Source organism: Pyrus communis, chromosome 9 (genome assembly GCF_041283825.1).
Source record: "Pyrus communis isolate YQ-2024b chromosome 9, ASM4128382v1, whole genome shotgun sequence".
NCBI lineage: Eukaryota > Viridiplantae > Streptophyta > Magnoliopsida > Rosales > Rosaceae > Pyrus > Pyrus communis.
Genome location: NC_142573.1, coordinates 10,641,830 through 10,656,620, shown reverse-complemented (window position 1 = coordinate 10,656,620; position 14,791 = coordinate 10,641,830). Strand labels below are relative to the sequence as shown.

The window sequence follows — 14,791 nt, the reverse complement described above, 5'->3', positions numbered from 1 at the left end:
AAGAATATAAAGCTAGAATTGAAATAGTCAGTTCTAAATTTCAATAAGTTGAATTTTTCACTATTTTCTCTTTTAGTCTGTAAAAAAATAAGTTGATATTTTCTATTACATTTGGAGGAGACTGCACATTTTCGTTGACCAAAATTTGTGGGATGAAATGATTTCTTCATGTCATTAGAATTAAAACATGAATCAAATTTTTTTTTATTTTTTTTTATGCATAAGCATTAGCTGTATATATGGATCGTCACATTTTACGCAAACAAAACTTAATAAAAAATTTGCATATGTGAATTTGACCAGTCAACCAGATTTTATTTTTGAATTATTGGCCTAATCATTCTCTTTTAGCCTTTAACTCTAACAAACAAGTGATTAAAAATTTGCATATGTGATGACATTTTCTTGATGGAAACCTTATGTCGTCTAACGTTTTTATTCAAGTCCGTTCACTTATTTTCCCATCAGTATTTTGTTTTACTTTATTATAAATAAGAATTTAATTGAGTGTTTAACAGTTTTACATTAAAATAATGCAAAAGACAAAAAGGGTCATATCATAGGTCAGAGAGAGAGAGGGAGAGGTGAGGAATGTTAGATGGAAGCGGGAAGCGGGAACCCGAACAAGTCACGAAACCCCCACAACACCAGAAAATCAATATCCTTATGTCATTCTTCCTCTCTATTTTTCCTTCTGCACAATTTCCCAATTCATTAAGTTCTCAGAATTTCACACAAAAATGAAAACTTGAGGGAATCTAGAATTTGAGCTGATTATTCAGAACAGAAACTGGAAGATCTTTCTTTCAACATTGCAGGTTAGTTTTTAATTTTCCAAGTTTTCCTTTACATATGCTTTTGTCTAATATTGTTTCCAATTTTTTTTGGGATTATTTGGAGAAAGTTAAGAGTTAGAGTGGACCTGCAGAAACTTGTCTAAGATAAAAACTTCAATTGGATAATTTTAATTCCTTATTTTTATGGCTCAGAAACTTCAATTGGGTGGAATGAATAAATTTTCTGTGTTCCCAGATATGTGGTTATATTCGCAATGAGAGACACTAACATGCATCTGGGATGTCAAGTTGGCTGTATCTCAAACCTATCATGCATCGTCATGTATTTTAACATTCTCGCACATCATCCCATGATTGGTTTGGAATATCGCCACTTTAGCTTCGTAGTTGCATATAAGTTCTTCTCCTTCACAGTTGCTTTTTCCATGTGAACATTGTTTATGAGTAGTGCCTGCAACTATTTATGGCTTATGAATAAGTTACTTCGAAGTTGTAAAATTTCTGGTAGTCGTTCGTAGAAAAATATCGTTTCTGATATGACCATATGGCACTAGGAATTATGCGTGTAATCTGATCAGGTGAAATAGTTTTGTCGTCTCAAACCTGTAGATGGCAGATGGAAGCCCGCAGTACACTGTTGACGAGGCTCTTGTGGCCATGGGGTTTGGAAAGTTCCAAATTCTTGTGCTTGCTTATGCCGGCATGGGTTGGGTCTCAGAAGCCATGGAGATGATGCTACTCTCCTTTGTTGGACCAGCGGTTCAGTCTGCTTGGGGTCTTTCGTCTGAACAAGAAAGTTTAATAACCAGTGTGGTTTTTGCTGGAATGCTTGTCGGAGCATACTCGTGGGGCATAGTTTCTGACAAATATGGACGCAGGTGGGCACTTTCTTGTTTCCTTATTTTTCTTCTCTTTGGCTAATTCAAACAGTCTGGATCATGTATAAATACATTATGCAAGAGTGATGACGAAAACAAATTTTGTGATTCGGACTTTTGTACAATCTTTTGTTATGGTTCTTTCCTCTAAATATTCTAACGGATGTACATCATTGAGATGCCTTGTACTGCACACGCACAACCTGCATCTTTTAGTAGTGAAAACAATGCTATTTCTCTGGTACCTGCACATTTTATTAACTGTAGTTTTCTTTATCTATCTTCATTGGATGCAGATTTGGCTCTTTTTGCCTTTCCAATGTTTGAATGCACCTAATTTCCAAGTTAACAATTGTACTGGTTCTTTTTTTTTTCTTTTTGTTAAACTTCTATTCCTCCAGGAAAGGATTCCTCATTACAGCCATAGTTATCTCTGGAGCTGGTTTTCTGAGTGCTCTTTCCCCCAATTATACATCCTTGCTCGTCCTTCGTTGCATAGTTGGTGTTGGTTTGGGAGGTGGCCCTGTACTCTCATCCTGGTTTCTGGAGTTCATTCCTGCTCCTAACAGAGGCACCTGGATGGTTATTTTTTCAGCTTTTTGGACCGTTGGAACAATTCTTGAGGCTTCACTTGCGTGGGTATGTTTTTGAGTACTTTCTTTGTATTCGTTTAAGTTTTCTAGATTTGAATCCACGCCTTTCTGTTTTTCGTTTTTGTATATTTCATTATTTTGTCAGTTTTTCATCCTTACATATTGGAAGTCATGGAATTTTGGCATCAAAACTGCCTAATTTTTAGCAGTCGTGTCAACTGGATACGATGAACACAAAAAACATTAGGAGTCACTTCCTTATTCACGTTACATATTCGACTACAGATAATTTTAATTTTCCCTTGTGTTGCGTTTGCAGTGCAGTATGTGTAATGAGAATATAAGGTTGGTACCTTCATATACTTATGTTGTGTTCTTTGCAGCTTGTCATGCCAAACTTGGGTTGGAGGTGGCTACTTGCCTTGTCTTCACTCCCTTCATCGCTTCTCCTCATATTCTATTGGGTTGCACCTGAATCACCGAGATATTTGTGCTTAAAAGGTAGAACAACTGAGGCAATCAATATTTTGGAGAAAGTAGCAAGAATGAATGGAACGAAACTCCCTTCGGGGAAACTTGTTTCTGATTTGAAAATTGAGTTACCTGAAAATAGTACTCCATCAGAAGCTACGCGTTTGATCTCACCGACAGATAAAGAAGATCTAACTCCTAAGGAGATGGATTCTAATGTGGGGGGCATCTCTTCACTGTTAACGCTTCTTTCCCCAAAATTAATCAGATCAACCCTGCTCTTATGGGTAGTATTCTTTGGGAATGCTTTTTCATATTACGGCCTGGTGCTTCTGACAACTGAGCTGAGCAGTGGACACAGTACATGTACACCGGGTCCAATACAGTCAGATAAAGCGATGGATACTAGCTATAGAGATGTTTTCATCGCTAGTTTTGCAGGTACATTTATCTGCATATTTCAGAATTTTTCGTTTAATAATTGAAAGTGTTTTTGTAGTTCTAGAAATTGGTTGACTCACATTTAACTTTGTTTGGAAATGAAGAGTTCCCTGGGCTCCTCATATCTGCTGCCACGGTCGATAAACTGGGTCGTAAGCTTTCAATGTCATCCATGTTCTTCCTATGCTGCATTTTTCTACTCCCCTTGGTAGTCCATCAGTCTCAGGGCTTGACCACTATCCTTCTGTTTGGAGCTCGCATATGCATCACAGGGTCCTTCACGATAGTCTTCATATATGCCCCAGAGGTAATTTGTTAATGCATTCATCATTTCAAGAGGCCACAAACACGAAAATTGATTCTTAAGCCCGCAACTAGTCCATGCTTTCGTTCAATGCATATTGTCTGGGATTTTTATTATTCAAATGAACTTGGATTTTGTTTGACATCCAGCACATACACGGAACCTCTACATTCTTCATCACATTCATAAATGTTAATACAAAACGATCTCATTGTTTATCGTATGAAAGAACTCCGCGTCTAAGAAATCATTTTGTGAAGAACCTTGTTTGAATATTCACATTCTCAGTCTTCTGGTTGTATGAATTTTTGTCCATGAAAATCATTTAGAACTTATGCCGGGGTTTTGATCTTTATTTATTTGGTTTGAACTGTAGATATACCCAACCTCAGTCCGAACAACTGGTGTTGGAATCGCAAGTGCAATGGGAAGAATTGGTGGAATGGTATGCCCTCTTGTGGCAGTAGGTTTGGTGCATGGATGCCATCAAACAGCTTCCATTCTGCTGTTTGAGATTATAATTTTTCTTTCGGGGATATGCGTGTTGCTCTTCCCGTTTGAAACCAAGGGCCTTGAATTGAGCGATACTATATTGGATTCAAAGACTCAAAGGCAGTAAATGCATTTCTAAGAACATACCGCATACAGCAGATTTTTTACAGTGTCGATTTGATAGACACGAAAGAAGAAATTAGGCAAGGATTCTTTCATTCCCAAATGCAGCTTGTGAATATTTAGCAGCAGCAGTTGTAACTTTTTATTTCCTTGAAGCAAACTGTGTTCCTTAAAAATCTTAAAGTGAGATATTGCATTTCTAATTTAAAAACTGAAAGGTTGGGCAGAAAATGTCGAACTCTTGGACCAATGATACAATGCCATGTGCAGAAGTAAAAATAAATGAGATTGTATGATTGATTCGGGACACCATCATGGCATCTCGAGGGTGTAGGCAAGTCAACTTGTCATATGAGATTCTGAGAAGGCTTAAGTCTGTCTATTGAGGCATTTTTCTCACAACTTTTGATAGCTGAATCACTTATGAAATATCACAACAATCTCCAATGCCTCACAACTTGATGGAGAATTAGTTTTACGGACTCGAGAAGTTGAAATCGTGAGAGATTTTACCACACAACCGGGCCATGTATCATCTCTCTCTCTCTCTCTCTCTCTCTCTCTCTCTCTCTCTCTCTCTCTCATCATATATCCGGTTGTGTTCAAGAATCTCCTCGAGAGGAGATTCTCTCATGTCCTCCATTTCACCATGTGTCAGTCATTATTGGATAGTGAAACCTTGTTTGATAGAAAGGATTTGCTTGGGTAGAACTATTCACTATATTGAAGATATTTTAAAGGAAGAAATAGATGACAACTATATGATTTTTGTCTAGTTGAAGGTTACTCATGAAGAAACCTACCCGATAAGAAAGTTGTCATCTATTTACTCCTTTAAAATGTCTTCAATATAGTGAATAGTCTTACTCAAGCCAATTAGCCAAATCCTCTCTAACAAATGATGTACGTTATAAACACTTAGCGAGTAACTCTTCAACAATGATGCTATATGGACTAAATATCGGTTTCAAGAGAGAAAGAGAGACCTGCAGGAGTACCCATTTTTTGTCTTCGGTTGCATCAGTTGAAGGATTGTGAGTAAGAGAAGGGAAAGAGAGCATTTTGAAGGATTGTGCTACCAAATCATAAGGGCAACTTGGGAACAATCAATACATTTGGAAGAATGCCTCACATGGTTTTTTTTTTTCCTTCTACGGAACTCAATTGTTGAACTCATCCAAATCAAATAACAATGTCTTAATGATTAAATACCTATGACATGGTAATTAAATATCAATGACATAGTGATCCATTATCAACCACATTGAAGAACTGATCATTTTGATCAACTTTTTCATAGAAAAATTGATTGATTTGATCAAAAAAGTAAATAACAATGGCTCAATTGATTAAAACTTAATTTTGATCAATCATCGATGACATACCAATAAACATTCCAATTCATCTTTAATAATATTTGATTCTCGACAAAAAATAAAATAAAAATCATCAACGACATACCAATGAAAATTTGACACAATCGACTTCATCATTTTAATAATTGAGAATTGAAAAGTATCCGCTTCAATTAATGTCCTAAAACTATATTTGAACATATTTTTGAATCACCAAACAGTCCTAGAGAAGTAAAGTGAGTCGGTCCTCACAGCGTGCAGCATTACATGTGCACATTTCTCTTTCTGGGCACCTCACTCTTCCTCTGGCTTTCCTTTCCCCACAATTTTACCATTTCAGTGACTTCCACGCCCGCATTTTCCTTTTTAATTTTTTCCTCCAATTTTACCAATAAATAAATAAAACTAAAATCCAACAAAAAAGCAAAAAACCATAGCGAGAAAGTTCTTGTTTCTGCAGGATAAACATGGAGTACGTTATAAAACAAATATAATTTTAATTTTTAATAAAATAAAATAATCATAATAATGTTATGTCTTATAACTAGATGAGAGAGGTAAAAAATATATACATATATAGGTAGATACTGTACCTCCTGCTTAGATTCTCTTGCGTGGTGCTGTCTCTTTGAAAATTGAAGATCTTTGCTTGAGATTCATGGCGGCAAACCAACCGCAGGCTCCAGATCGTACTTCCGGTACGTCAATCCCAACAATCCCATATCATAAATAATCTACCTTTGTATTCTCTTTGCTTAATTCTGCCTCTTGAATTTCGATCATGTTATTGTTTTTTTTTTTTTAATTTTTAAAATCTGGGTTGTTTTTGTTGATCATTTCCTCAGATGGGTTTGTTTGTTTTGCTTTGATTTGTATGTAAAGTCAATGAATTGGTGAATTTTTTGGTATTTCTGTTGGGGATTTCGAGTTTTAGTGACTTTTGCCGTGGGAATTTTGGCATCTGTGATTGGCTTGGTGTGTCGAACTGTGTCCTGATCTGGCTTTGCTGGTAGGCTGAGGAGTGTCTGGGATTGGAGATCTAGTAATATCTGTGTATTGTCATGACAGAATTGTTGTAAGCATTGATTGTTTATATTCTGTTTTCGTGTTTCGATTTTTGTGTTTGAGGCCATTTATTGATGATGTGTTGGATCGTGTGAATGTGTTGCATCGAGTTCAGTCATAGTTTAGTCCGAATACTATACTATACGGAATCACGGATCAATTTATTCATGATTTATGCAGTGAAGATACAGTTTTAGTGATCATTTTTGGGTTATAGGAATCATTTCGATATTCATTTCTGAATTGCTGTCAACAAAAAGTATACTAGGGACTGTACAGTGGTTGTGCAATCAAATTTATATATCGTGTGAATTAAGTATAAACTACTTTCAGACTCGGGTTTTGTGTTTGAAGAAGCCTTTCTTTGATATGGCAAAAATGTAACTTTTCTGAACAAAAGTTATATAGGTAATAGGGCATCACGCTTCTGCTAATCCTACCGTGTGGTTTCATTTCTCGTCATTGTGGTCTTTATATGTGTATCGCCATGGTCTGGTTTACTGGGGACTGGGGTGAGGCAGATTGAAAAGGAAAGCTGTTGTTCCCAGTAGTAGGAGGTGGATGAATTGGAAAAGTTCAAGATTTTTATAAAAGGAAAGAAAATGAATCCTTTTAGTCCAAATTTTTTGCTTATTTTTCTTTTCATTATAAATTCACGAAAATTTTAGAAGCTCTCTTGAAATAATTACAGCTGGACATCGTGCTTCATTGTGTATCCAAAAACATTTCCTGTTCCATGAATTTCATTGTTTATAGTTTGAGCGGTTAGGATCATATCTATGGCAGCTTTTGTGAAGTTGAGATCTTTATCTCTATTTTTGTTTTTGACTTTTTTCTATACGAGTGGGTAGCTCAAAATTTCGTGCTTTTTATTTGAACCTATTGATGTAGACATGATTATGAAATATATTCATGTACTTCTATTTATTATGTGTGGGTAGGTGTGCACGCGTGGATATGTGCGCACATATTCATAGCTTCAAGTTTTCCTATCCCCGAATTTTGCTTTGGTTGGTCAATAATTTGTACTCCCTATGTTTCTAAGACTCTACTAAGTCACTGAGCATACTGATCATGGATGCAGAAGAGAAACCTGCCGAACCAGATAGCATGAAGGAGCAGGTAGTTGTGAGTCCAACACGATACTCTTCTGATCCATTGCCAGTTCTTTGTAATTTAAATTCAATTCTTTTTCTTTACTCCCTCTTGTGCATGACAACTTTCGTTTGTTTATCTGTTATCAGCCCATAGTCTCAAAAAATGAGAGGTCAGTTTCTCCTAATCCTTCTCCGGATGCTGCCACCATAGGTCTTCCAAGGGAGGCAGCAGGTCAATCAGGTCCTTTTGGTTCAGGTGGAGATCACACTGTTTTCCCACCTAATGTTTATGCCCCTCAGGCCCAGCCCTTCTACTATAGAGGTTAGTCTTTTATTCCTCTGGGTCGGGATGTGCTGCCATGGAAATGAGCTGTTCACAGCTGGGTTGAGTCTGAAAATTCGCTTCACTGTTTGTTGGCCTTTTCAACATTACAGTGATTCACCTCCATCAGGAAGGATTTTTTTTTCCCTTTTTTCTGTTTAGTAGTCCAATCAAAATCTGGCTTGCATTGTGAGGTTGGAATATAAATTCCAAATTTTATACATTTGTAGCTGACCGAGTATTTTTTTTCTTTGGTTGGTACTCGATACTGTCTTGGAGGCTTGTATTCATAAATGGATTTTTAACTATAGTTCTAGAGAGGGATAGTTTTTGACATGTTGTATAAGGAGAAATAAATTGTAAAGTAGTCCTTTGTAGTCGTTAGTTATGTTTTATGTTGCTCTCTTAGAATGTAAGTATAGATACAATGTTATCATTTGTGATGTAGGTTATGAAAATGGAACTCGTGAGTGGGAAGAATATTCTCCATACATCAACACCGAAGGATTGGAGATTAATTCTCCTGTGAGTGTATCTTTATGCATTGTCATTCATGTATATATGTTTCTTTCTTTCAGGTTAACTAATTGTAATTTTCATTTATTTTCAATCTTGATTAGGGTGTCTACAATGAGAATCCTTCTTTAGTCTTTCATTCTGGATATGGCTACAATCCGCAAATGCCGTATGGGCCTTACTCCCCAGTTACAACACCAATGCCATCTGTAGGTGGAGATGCCCAGTTATATTCCCCCCAGCAATACCCATTTTCGGGACCGCCTTATTATCAGCAGCTTGGTCCTCCGAGCATGCAATATATTACCTCACCTACTACAGTTTCACAACCAGAGCTCACCACCTTAGTTAATATCGACCAACAAGGTGACAATATGCTTTTTGGACCAAGGCCTGGTTATCATCCTCCAGTGGGATCTTTTGGTAGAGGCAATTTTCCTGGAAATCCTGGTAGTCATGGTTTTCATGACTTGCAGCAAGGATTTGATGGATTTAGATCTGGAGGTCTTTGGTCAGACTGGCCAAAACCCTCAGACAGGCACAGGTCTCCCTTATCGCCATCATTGTCTCCACAGCCAATTGGCCCACTGGGCTCATATGGGCAGAATGTTAGCATGGTATGTTCTCGTACCTGTGCATGTCTTTAACTATGATCTTTTTGAAATCTCATTGGTTCTTTTTTCTCTTCAATCCTGTTTCAACAATGTTTTTGAAACTGATTTCTGGTTTCTTCTCTTCCATCAAATCTTGGAGGAAGGTATAACTTGCATATATTATGCACAAAATGTTATCTTACGTACTTTTGCTCAAAATATTATTTCCACTCAGTCATATTTTGTCATATGGAAGTCCTTAAAAGTTTTCAGGAAATATATATTCTACTCTCTCCTTCCCTCCCTCACCTCCCGCTATCCTTTTAACAGTTTCTTCAAGCTGCTTTTGACTCTTACTGTCACATGTGCTACCTTGTTCACTCCTGTTCTTAAGTTGTTAACTCTCTGCTTCTCCTTGTTGATGCATCAAGATTTTATAGTTTTGTAAATCATGGTTGTTAAATATTAGTCTTTGCAATGCACCATAACTAGAATCTTTGTTGTTGGTATTTCTATGTCGTGCAAGGAAAACTGATTGCAACAGCGCAATGTTTATTAGTAAAATACTGGACACAATGACTCAAAGTCCATCATAGGATTCAATGTTATCCAAATCAAGACATTTTAATTTATTTCAATGGCAATGAAGAATGCTGTATAGTTTATTGAGCTGGTTAAATATCCATATTAAGGAATTGTTGGGTTTAGTGACTATGGGTATCTACCAATATTGGAGTTCAGGTGTAGATCATTAGGTTACCGCAATGTATTAAAAGCGTGAGGCGTGGACGAGGCGTCCGAGGGATAGCCTGGCCTTTCGCCTCACGGGACCTAAATTTTTTAATATATACACTGAGCGTACACATATATTATAAATATATATATATACACATATATTATAAATATATATATACACATATATTATAAATATATATATACACATATATTATAAATATATATATACACATATATTATAAATATATATATATACATATATTTTATATATATATACATATTATATATATATATATATATAATAGAGGAAGAAAAGCACAATGAGAACACGTATAACAATGCACGCAGACAGCACACACATCCATTATATAAAAAAATAAAAATTAGAAAAAAAAAGCAGAGAGACGATAGTGCAAGGAAGAGGTATGAGGTAGTTAAAACCTTACCCAAAATTTGGGTTTGGGGTTTTGAAATAAAATAAAAATTAGAAAAAAAAAGCAGAGAGACGATAGTGCAAGGAAGAGGTATGAGGCAGTTAAAACCCTACCCAAAATTTGGGTTTGGGAGTTTGATATAAAAATAAATAAAATAAAAAAAAACAAAAAAAAAAACCCCTGAGGCACGCCTAGGCGGCTCCGGCGAAGCCTTCTGCCCACTCCCTCAAAACAGAGGCGGCAACCCTCACGCCCAGCCTCAGAGGACGCCTAGGCGCTCCCTGAGGCGAGCCTTTTAAAACATTGGGTTACTGTCATCTTCCATTTTTGGTGTAATGCAACTTTGGTTTATCTTTTATGAATCACTATCTTGGAAATGATGCCAGCCTATATATCACGGTGACGTGAGTTGATTGTCATTTACACCATCATCTGGAACTTGCTGAATTTAATTAGACTCATGGATTCTAGTATCAATGAATAGTTGTTTTTCGACAGGCTTCTCAACAACAAAGGTCGATGTATGGGTTTGGATCTGGTTCAAACTCTTATAACAGAGGCTACATGCCCAGTGGTTATAATCAGGGATCTGGCCTTGGAAGTGCATCGTTTTCTAGCTTTGGAGCTAACAATCGTGGCTTTCTATCATTAGAAAATAGCAAGCGGCATGTGAGGGGTAGTGGTCCTATATGCAGTTGCAATGCCCCCCTTGATATTCTTTGTGAGCAGAATCGAGGCCCGAGGGCCTCAAAGCCAAAGAGTCAAATCATGGCTGATAGCTCTGTGGAGAACACCAAACATAATGCTTCTACAAACAAGGTCCTTGATGAATCATTCAACAGGCCTGATTTTGTAACAGAGTACAAAGATGCTAAGTTCTTCATTATCAAGTCATACAGTGAAGATAATGTTCACAAGAGCATCAAGTATGGTGTCTGGGCCAGCACGCCAAACGGTAACAGAAAGTTGGATGCTGCATATCGTGAAGCTAAGGAGATGCATGATGGCTGCCCAATTTTTCTCTTCTTTTCGGTAATTATACAATCTTTTCTTCAAATAAGATATTTTTGGTGATGTTCACAAGATAAGTAACATATGCTACATGGTTTCTTCCTTTTCCATTTCTTATTCTTTCTGTTTCGTCCTTGATGCCCAGTTTTCCCTTACATTGCTGTACTTCATAATACCAGGTAAATGCTAGTGCTCAGTTCTGTGGGGTGGCTGAAATGATTGGACCTGTTGATTTTGACAAGAGTCTGGATTACTGGCAGCAAGACAAATGGAGTGGCCAGTTCCCTGTGAAGTGGCATATGATTAAAGACGTCCCCAATAGTCAGTTTCGTCACATCATTCTTGAAAATAATGACAACAAGCCTGTAACTAACAGCCGAGATACTCAAGAGGTGACAATTTGTGAACAAGACTGTTTTTATATAGGAAATATGTTGCATCCAGTTCGTAAAAACAATATCCACTACCAGGGGAAAGCTAAATATTTAGTTTTTTTAAGAATACTTATAGTAGCTTGACTGAGCTTCCGTCTGTTATCGGTCTTTCTGTCATTGCCTGCTTATGGACTATAACCAATTAGGTAGATGTGATCTTTATTGCGGAAGGTCTGGGTTTTTTCTCATGCTCGCAATGCCTCCTAAAATACTGTTAGATGTACCACCGATGCTTTTTGTGTAAATACTTGGTGTAGAGTCTGAATTTTCATCTTGTTTCCACTTCTTTTCCTTACTTAATATGAATATATTCAAATTTCTATTGTTAGGTCTTACATGCCTTAAGCTGCCAATTTTGAATCATTTGTAGGCTTTGTCCTCCTGTTTCCCCTTTTGTTCAGTTTTACTTGTTCTATGTTGAGGAGATGACCGTACGGAAGTTATTCTAGTGCTTAGCAAGTGATCTATGTTATTCATTTGAGTTTGATGGAAAACAAAATTTTAAGATATAGATTAGAAATCGTGAAGCACGTTGTATTTTGGCTAGTCTTTGTACTTATGCTTACAAGCCCTGGTTTTGCTCCCATGTGTGCAGGTAAAATTGGAGCAGGGAATTGAGATGTTGAATATCTTCAAGAATTATGAAACAGAGATGTCGATTCTAGATGACTTTGAATTTTATGAAGACCGGCAGAAAGCAATGCAAGAGCGGAAGGCCAGACAGCAAGCCAGCCTGATTGCTGTCGGTGTAGTCGGAGAAAATGAGCACAAAAATGCTGTTCAAATTCCCAGTGATTTCATCAAGCACATGTCCAAGAGTTTTGCTCAAGTTGTCCGCTTGGATGAGGGCAGTAAAGAAGCTAATACCCTTTCTGAAAGAGCTAGTCCTGCTTCTGACGGCTCCATTGGTGCCAGAGTAAAACTTGAAGATGCGATGCCAGCTTCCGTGCCTTCTGTTCAGACCGGTTAAGATGACATTGATGCTCTCGGTTTGTATGTGACAGAAACTTCAATACTACTTTCTGTTTTTTATTAACTTGTGATTAGGTTGCCTGATGTCTCGATGTATTCATGAAGAGCGCATCGGTATCTGAATGAAAAAAGGGTTTTGTTTTTACCAGTTCTACGAAGCTGATGACGGGCTTCATGTATCATATGCGTCCTGGGTGCTGCTTTCTGATTGTAGTCAGTGGTTTCATAAGGTTTGAGTGGGAATAGTTCTCTTGAAGATATTGGTTCATGTTTTTGCCTTTGTATTGTTTCCCAGTTTCGCAGACAGTTCAATAAAAAGTATGCAGCAAAAAGACCTTGAGGGAAAAACCTCCTATATTTTATGTTTATTCACAATTTGATTCTTTGATTATTTTCATCGCTAGCACCCTTCTAAATAATTGACTAACAAGAAATTCTATGATGCATCTGGTGTGCGCGATGTATTAGACGGCTGGATTTGCATGACTAAATTTTGACTGTTCAAACACGGGTACGTCATTTCATACACTGTTTTACCTTAGAAAGTAGAAACCCTTGACTAACAAGCAATGTCACAGCTTTTGTTCCTTGAAGTTAGCCTTTGAGCATAATATCGGTTCCCAAAATGGATAGCATGATGCGTTGCGTGACCATGCCTTTTGTTTGAGATCTGTGCTAGTGAGTCTCCGTAGGTGGATGTTAATCGTTGATATTTTGGAAGTTAACTATCCATCACTGGTTGAAAGTTACTCACGCATTCCTGCTCACCTTTGTAAGAACGAGATCTTTTTCTTTTCAGTTTTTTAAGTTTTCTGATCAATTATTGATTATAAATAAATAAATTGATTGCCAACTTGTCATTTATAAGATTCGAACCTAAGATCTTTCACTTATAAGTGAAGAGGAATTCCACTATATTGTATTACTAAATGACAAAGTGAACTAATATATAACTAGTCTTCTTGCGCTAGCGAATACATGTGAATATATGTATATCATACAATCATCATCTGACTGTAGAGATGATGATTGTATTAAATAAATATAAGTGTTATAGCCAATGTGAAATAAAAGAAAAAATCTCACATCAAACCTTCTGTCTTCTTCCTCTACTACAACACTTATATTAAATACATTCAAACCTTCTGTCTTCTTCCTCAAACCTTCTGTCTTCTTCCTCAAACCTTCTTCCTCTACTATAGCCGATGTGAATTTTCACTTATATTAAATATATGTATTTCTCATAAGGTTTGATGTGAGATTTTTTTATTTTATTTAAATTTTTAAGTGAGAAGACAGAAAGTTCAATGTGAATTTTTACTTATAAGTGAGAATACATATAAGTGTTATAGTAGAGGAAGGCTTGGTTTGGTAATGAAGTGATTCTGAAAAAAGCTGGTATCAAAAAAAGCTAGGAGCTGTTTTTGTGTTTGGTAAAAATTCAGCTTCAGCTTTTTTCCACAGTTTTGGGTGAAAAAAAAGCCAAAAACAAAAAGTTGCAAAACCAGCTTTGAAAAACCGGCTTTTTTTTCACATCTGTTTTACATAAAAGTTTACCAAACACTATAATACTGTTTTTTTTTTTTTTTTCAAAAGCACTTTTACAAAAAAGTTTACCAAACACTCTGTTGCTTTATTTCACAGTTGCTTATTCTCACAGCACAGTAGAAGCAGTTTTTTTTCAAAGTACAACAATATCAAACTAGCCCGAAGAAGACAGAAGATTTGATGTGAGATTTTTTTTTATTTTTAAATTTAATCACTTTGCATAATTATTATGTTTAGGTGTAACGTAGATTATTTAAACTAATAGCTTAATGTACCATAAGATTAATTTGAAAGCTCATATGTAAACTCATAAATTTTTAAAATGAGGACCTTAAGAGATCAGTTCCGCCTTAGCAACATCTTCTTTGAAGAGAAGTTTCTATCCCAAACTTTTGTTCTTTTGTGTAAATATTTAACTTTATCGTTTAAAATCCATGTTTATCTTCCTATCTTATCCATGAGAGTGATGACATGGAATCCCATCTAGATTCGTGGCTTCTAAAAAGGGATTTGGATCCCATCCATATTCAAATTGTGGGGATATTAGGAATTCTCACACCTTAGTCATTCATCATGCATCGTGCGGTCATAAATTATTTGACTTTTTAAT

The 14,791-nt window shown here is 36.4% G+C and overlaps 2 protein-coding genes across 14 annotated transcripts; both read left to right on the top strand.

Annotated features, from left to right (window-relative positions):
* Positions 1-541: 541 nt before the first annotated feature.
* On the top strand, positions 542-4,349 carry LOC137739896 (organic cation/carnitine transporter 7). 3 transcript variants are annotated; one of them, XM_068479635.2, is made up of 6 exons: positions 542-818; positions 1,376-1,675; positions 2,077-2,314; positions 2,652-3,180; positions 3,285-3,487; positions 3,861-4,349. In XM_068479635.2, the coding sequence occupies exons 2-6, from the start codon at positions 1,407-1,409 to the stop codon at positions 4,101-4,103; spliced, it is 1,482 nt and encodes a 493-aa protein (XP_068335736.2). In that variant the 5' UTR covers positions 542-818; positions 1,376-1,406; the 3' UTR covers positions 4,104-4,349. The 3 variants fall into 3 exon arrangements, with proteins under 3 accessions (XP_068335736.2, XP_068335734.2, XP_088555514.1); XM_068479633.2 differs by having other exon boundaries at positions 570-818; positions 1,407-1,675; XM_088699388.1 differs by having other exon boundaries at positions 576-818; positions 1,352-1,675.
* A 1,595-nt stretch (positions 4,350-5,944) lies between these two features.
* On the top strand, positions 5,945-13,008 carry LOC137739331 (YTH domain-containing protein ECT4). 11 transcript variants are annotated; one of them, XM_088699822.1, is made up of 9 exons: positions 5,996-6,152; positions 7,565-7,641; positions 7,764-7,938; positions 8,387-8,463; positions 8,559-9,071; positions 10,715-11,248; positions 11,407-11,619; positions 12,257-12,654; positions 12,783-13,008. In XM_088699822.1, exons 1-8 carry the CDS (start codon positions 6,113-6,115, stop codon positions 12,629-12,631), a joined length of 2,004 nt encoding a protein of 667 aa, XP_088555948.1. In that variant the 5' UTR covers positions 5,996-6,112; the 3' UTR covers positions 12,632-12,654; positions 12,783-13,008. The 11 variants fall into 11 exon arrangements, with proteins under 11 accessions (XP_068334989.2, XP_068334992.2, XP_088555951.1 ...); XM_088699821.1 differs by having other exon boundaries at positions 7,565-7,647; XM_088699824.1 differs by having other exon boundaries at positions 5,997-6,152; positions 7,604-7,641.
* Positions 13,009-14,791: the final 1,783 nt, after the last annotated feature.

Bases quoted from the DNA above. Each gene is read 5' to 3' on its own strand.
- LOC137739896 (XM_068479635.2), top strand. From the start codon at position 1,407: ATGGCAGATGGAAGCCCGCAGTACACTGTTGACGAGGCTCTTGTGGCC. The intron at 2,315-2,651 runs GTATGTTTTTGA...TGTTCTTTGCAG, and splicing joins TTGAGGCTTCACTTGCGTGG to CTTGTCATGCCAAACTTGGG. The intron at 3,181-3,284 runs GTACATTTATCT...TTGGAAATGAAG, and splicing joins TTTCATCGCTAGTTTTGCAG to AGTTCCCTGGGCTCCTCATA.
- LOC137739331 (XM_088699821.1), top strand. From the start codon at position 6,113: ATGGCGGCAAACCAACCGCAGGCTCCAGATCGTACTTCCG. The intron at 8,464-8,558 runs GTGAGTGTATCT...AATCTTGATTAG, and splicing joins GATTGGAGATTAATTCTCCT to GGTGTCTACAATGAGAATCC. The intron at 9,072-10,714 runs GTATGTTCTCGT...GTTTTTCGACAG, and splicing joins ATGGGCAGAATGTTAGCATG to GCTTCTCAACAACAAAGGTC.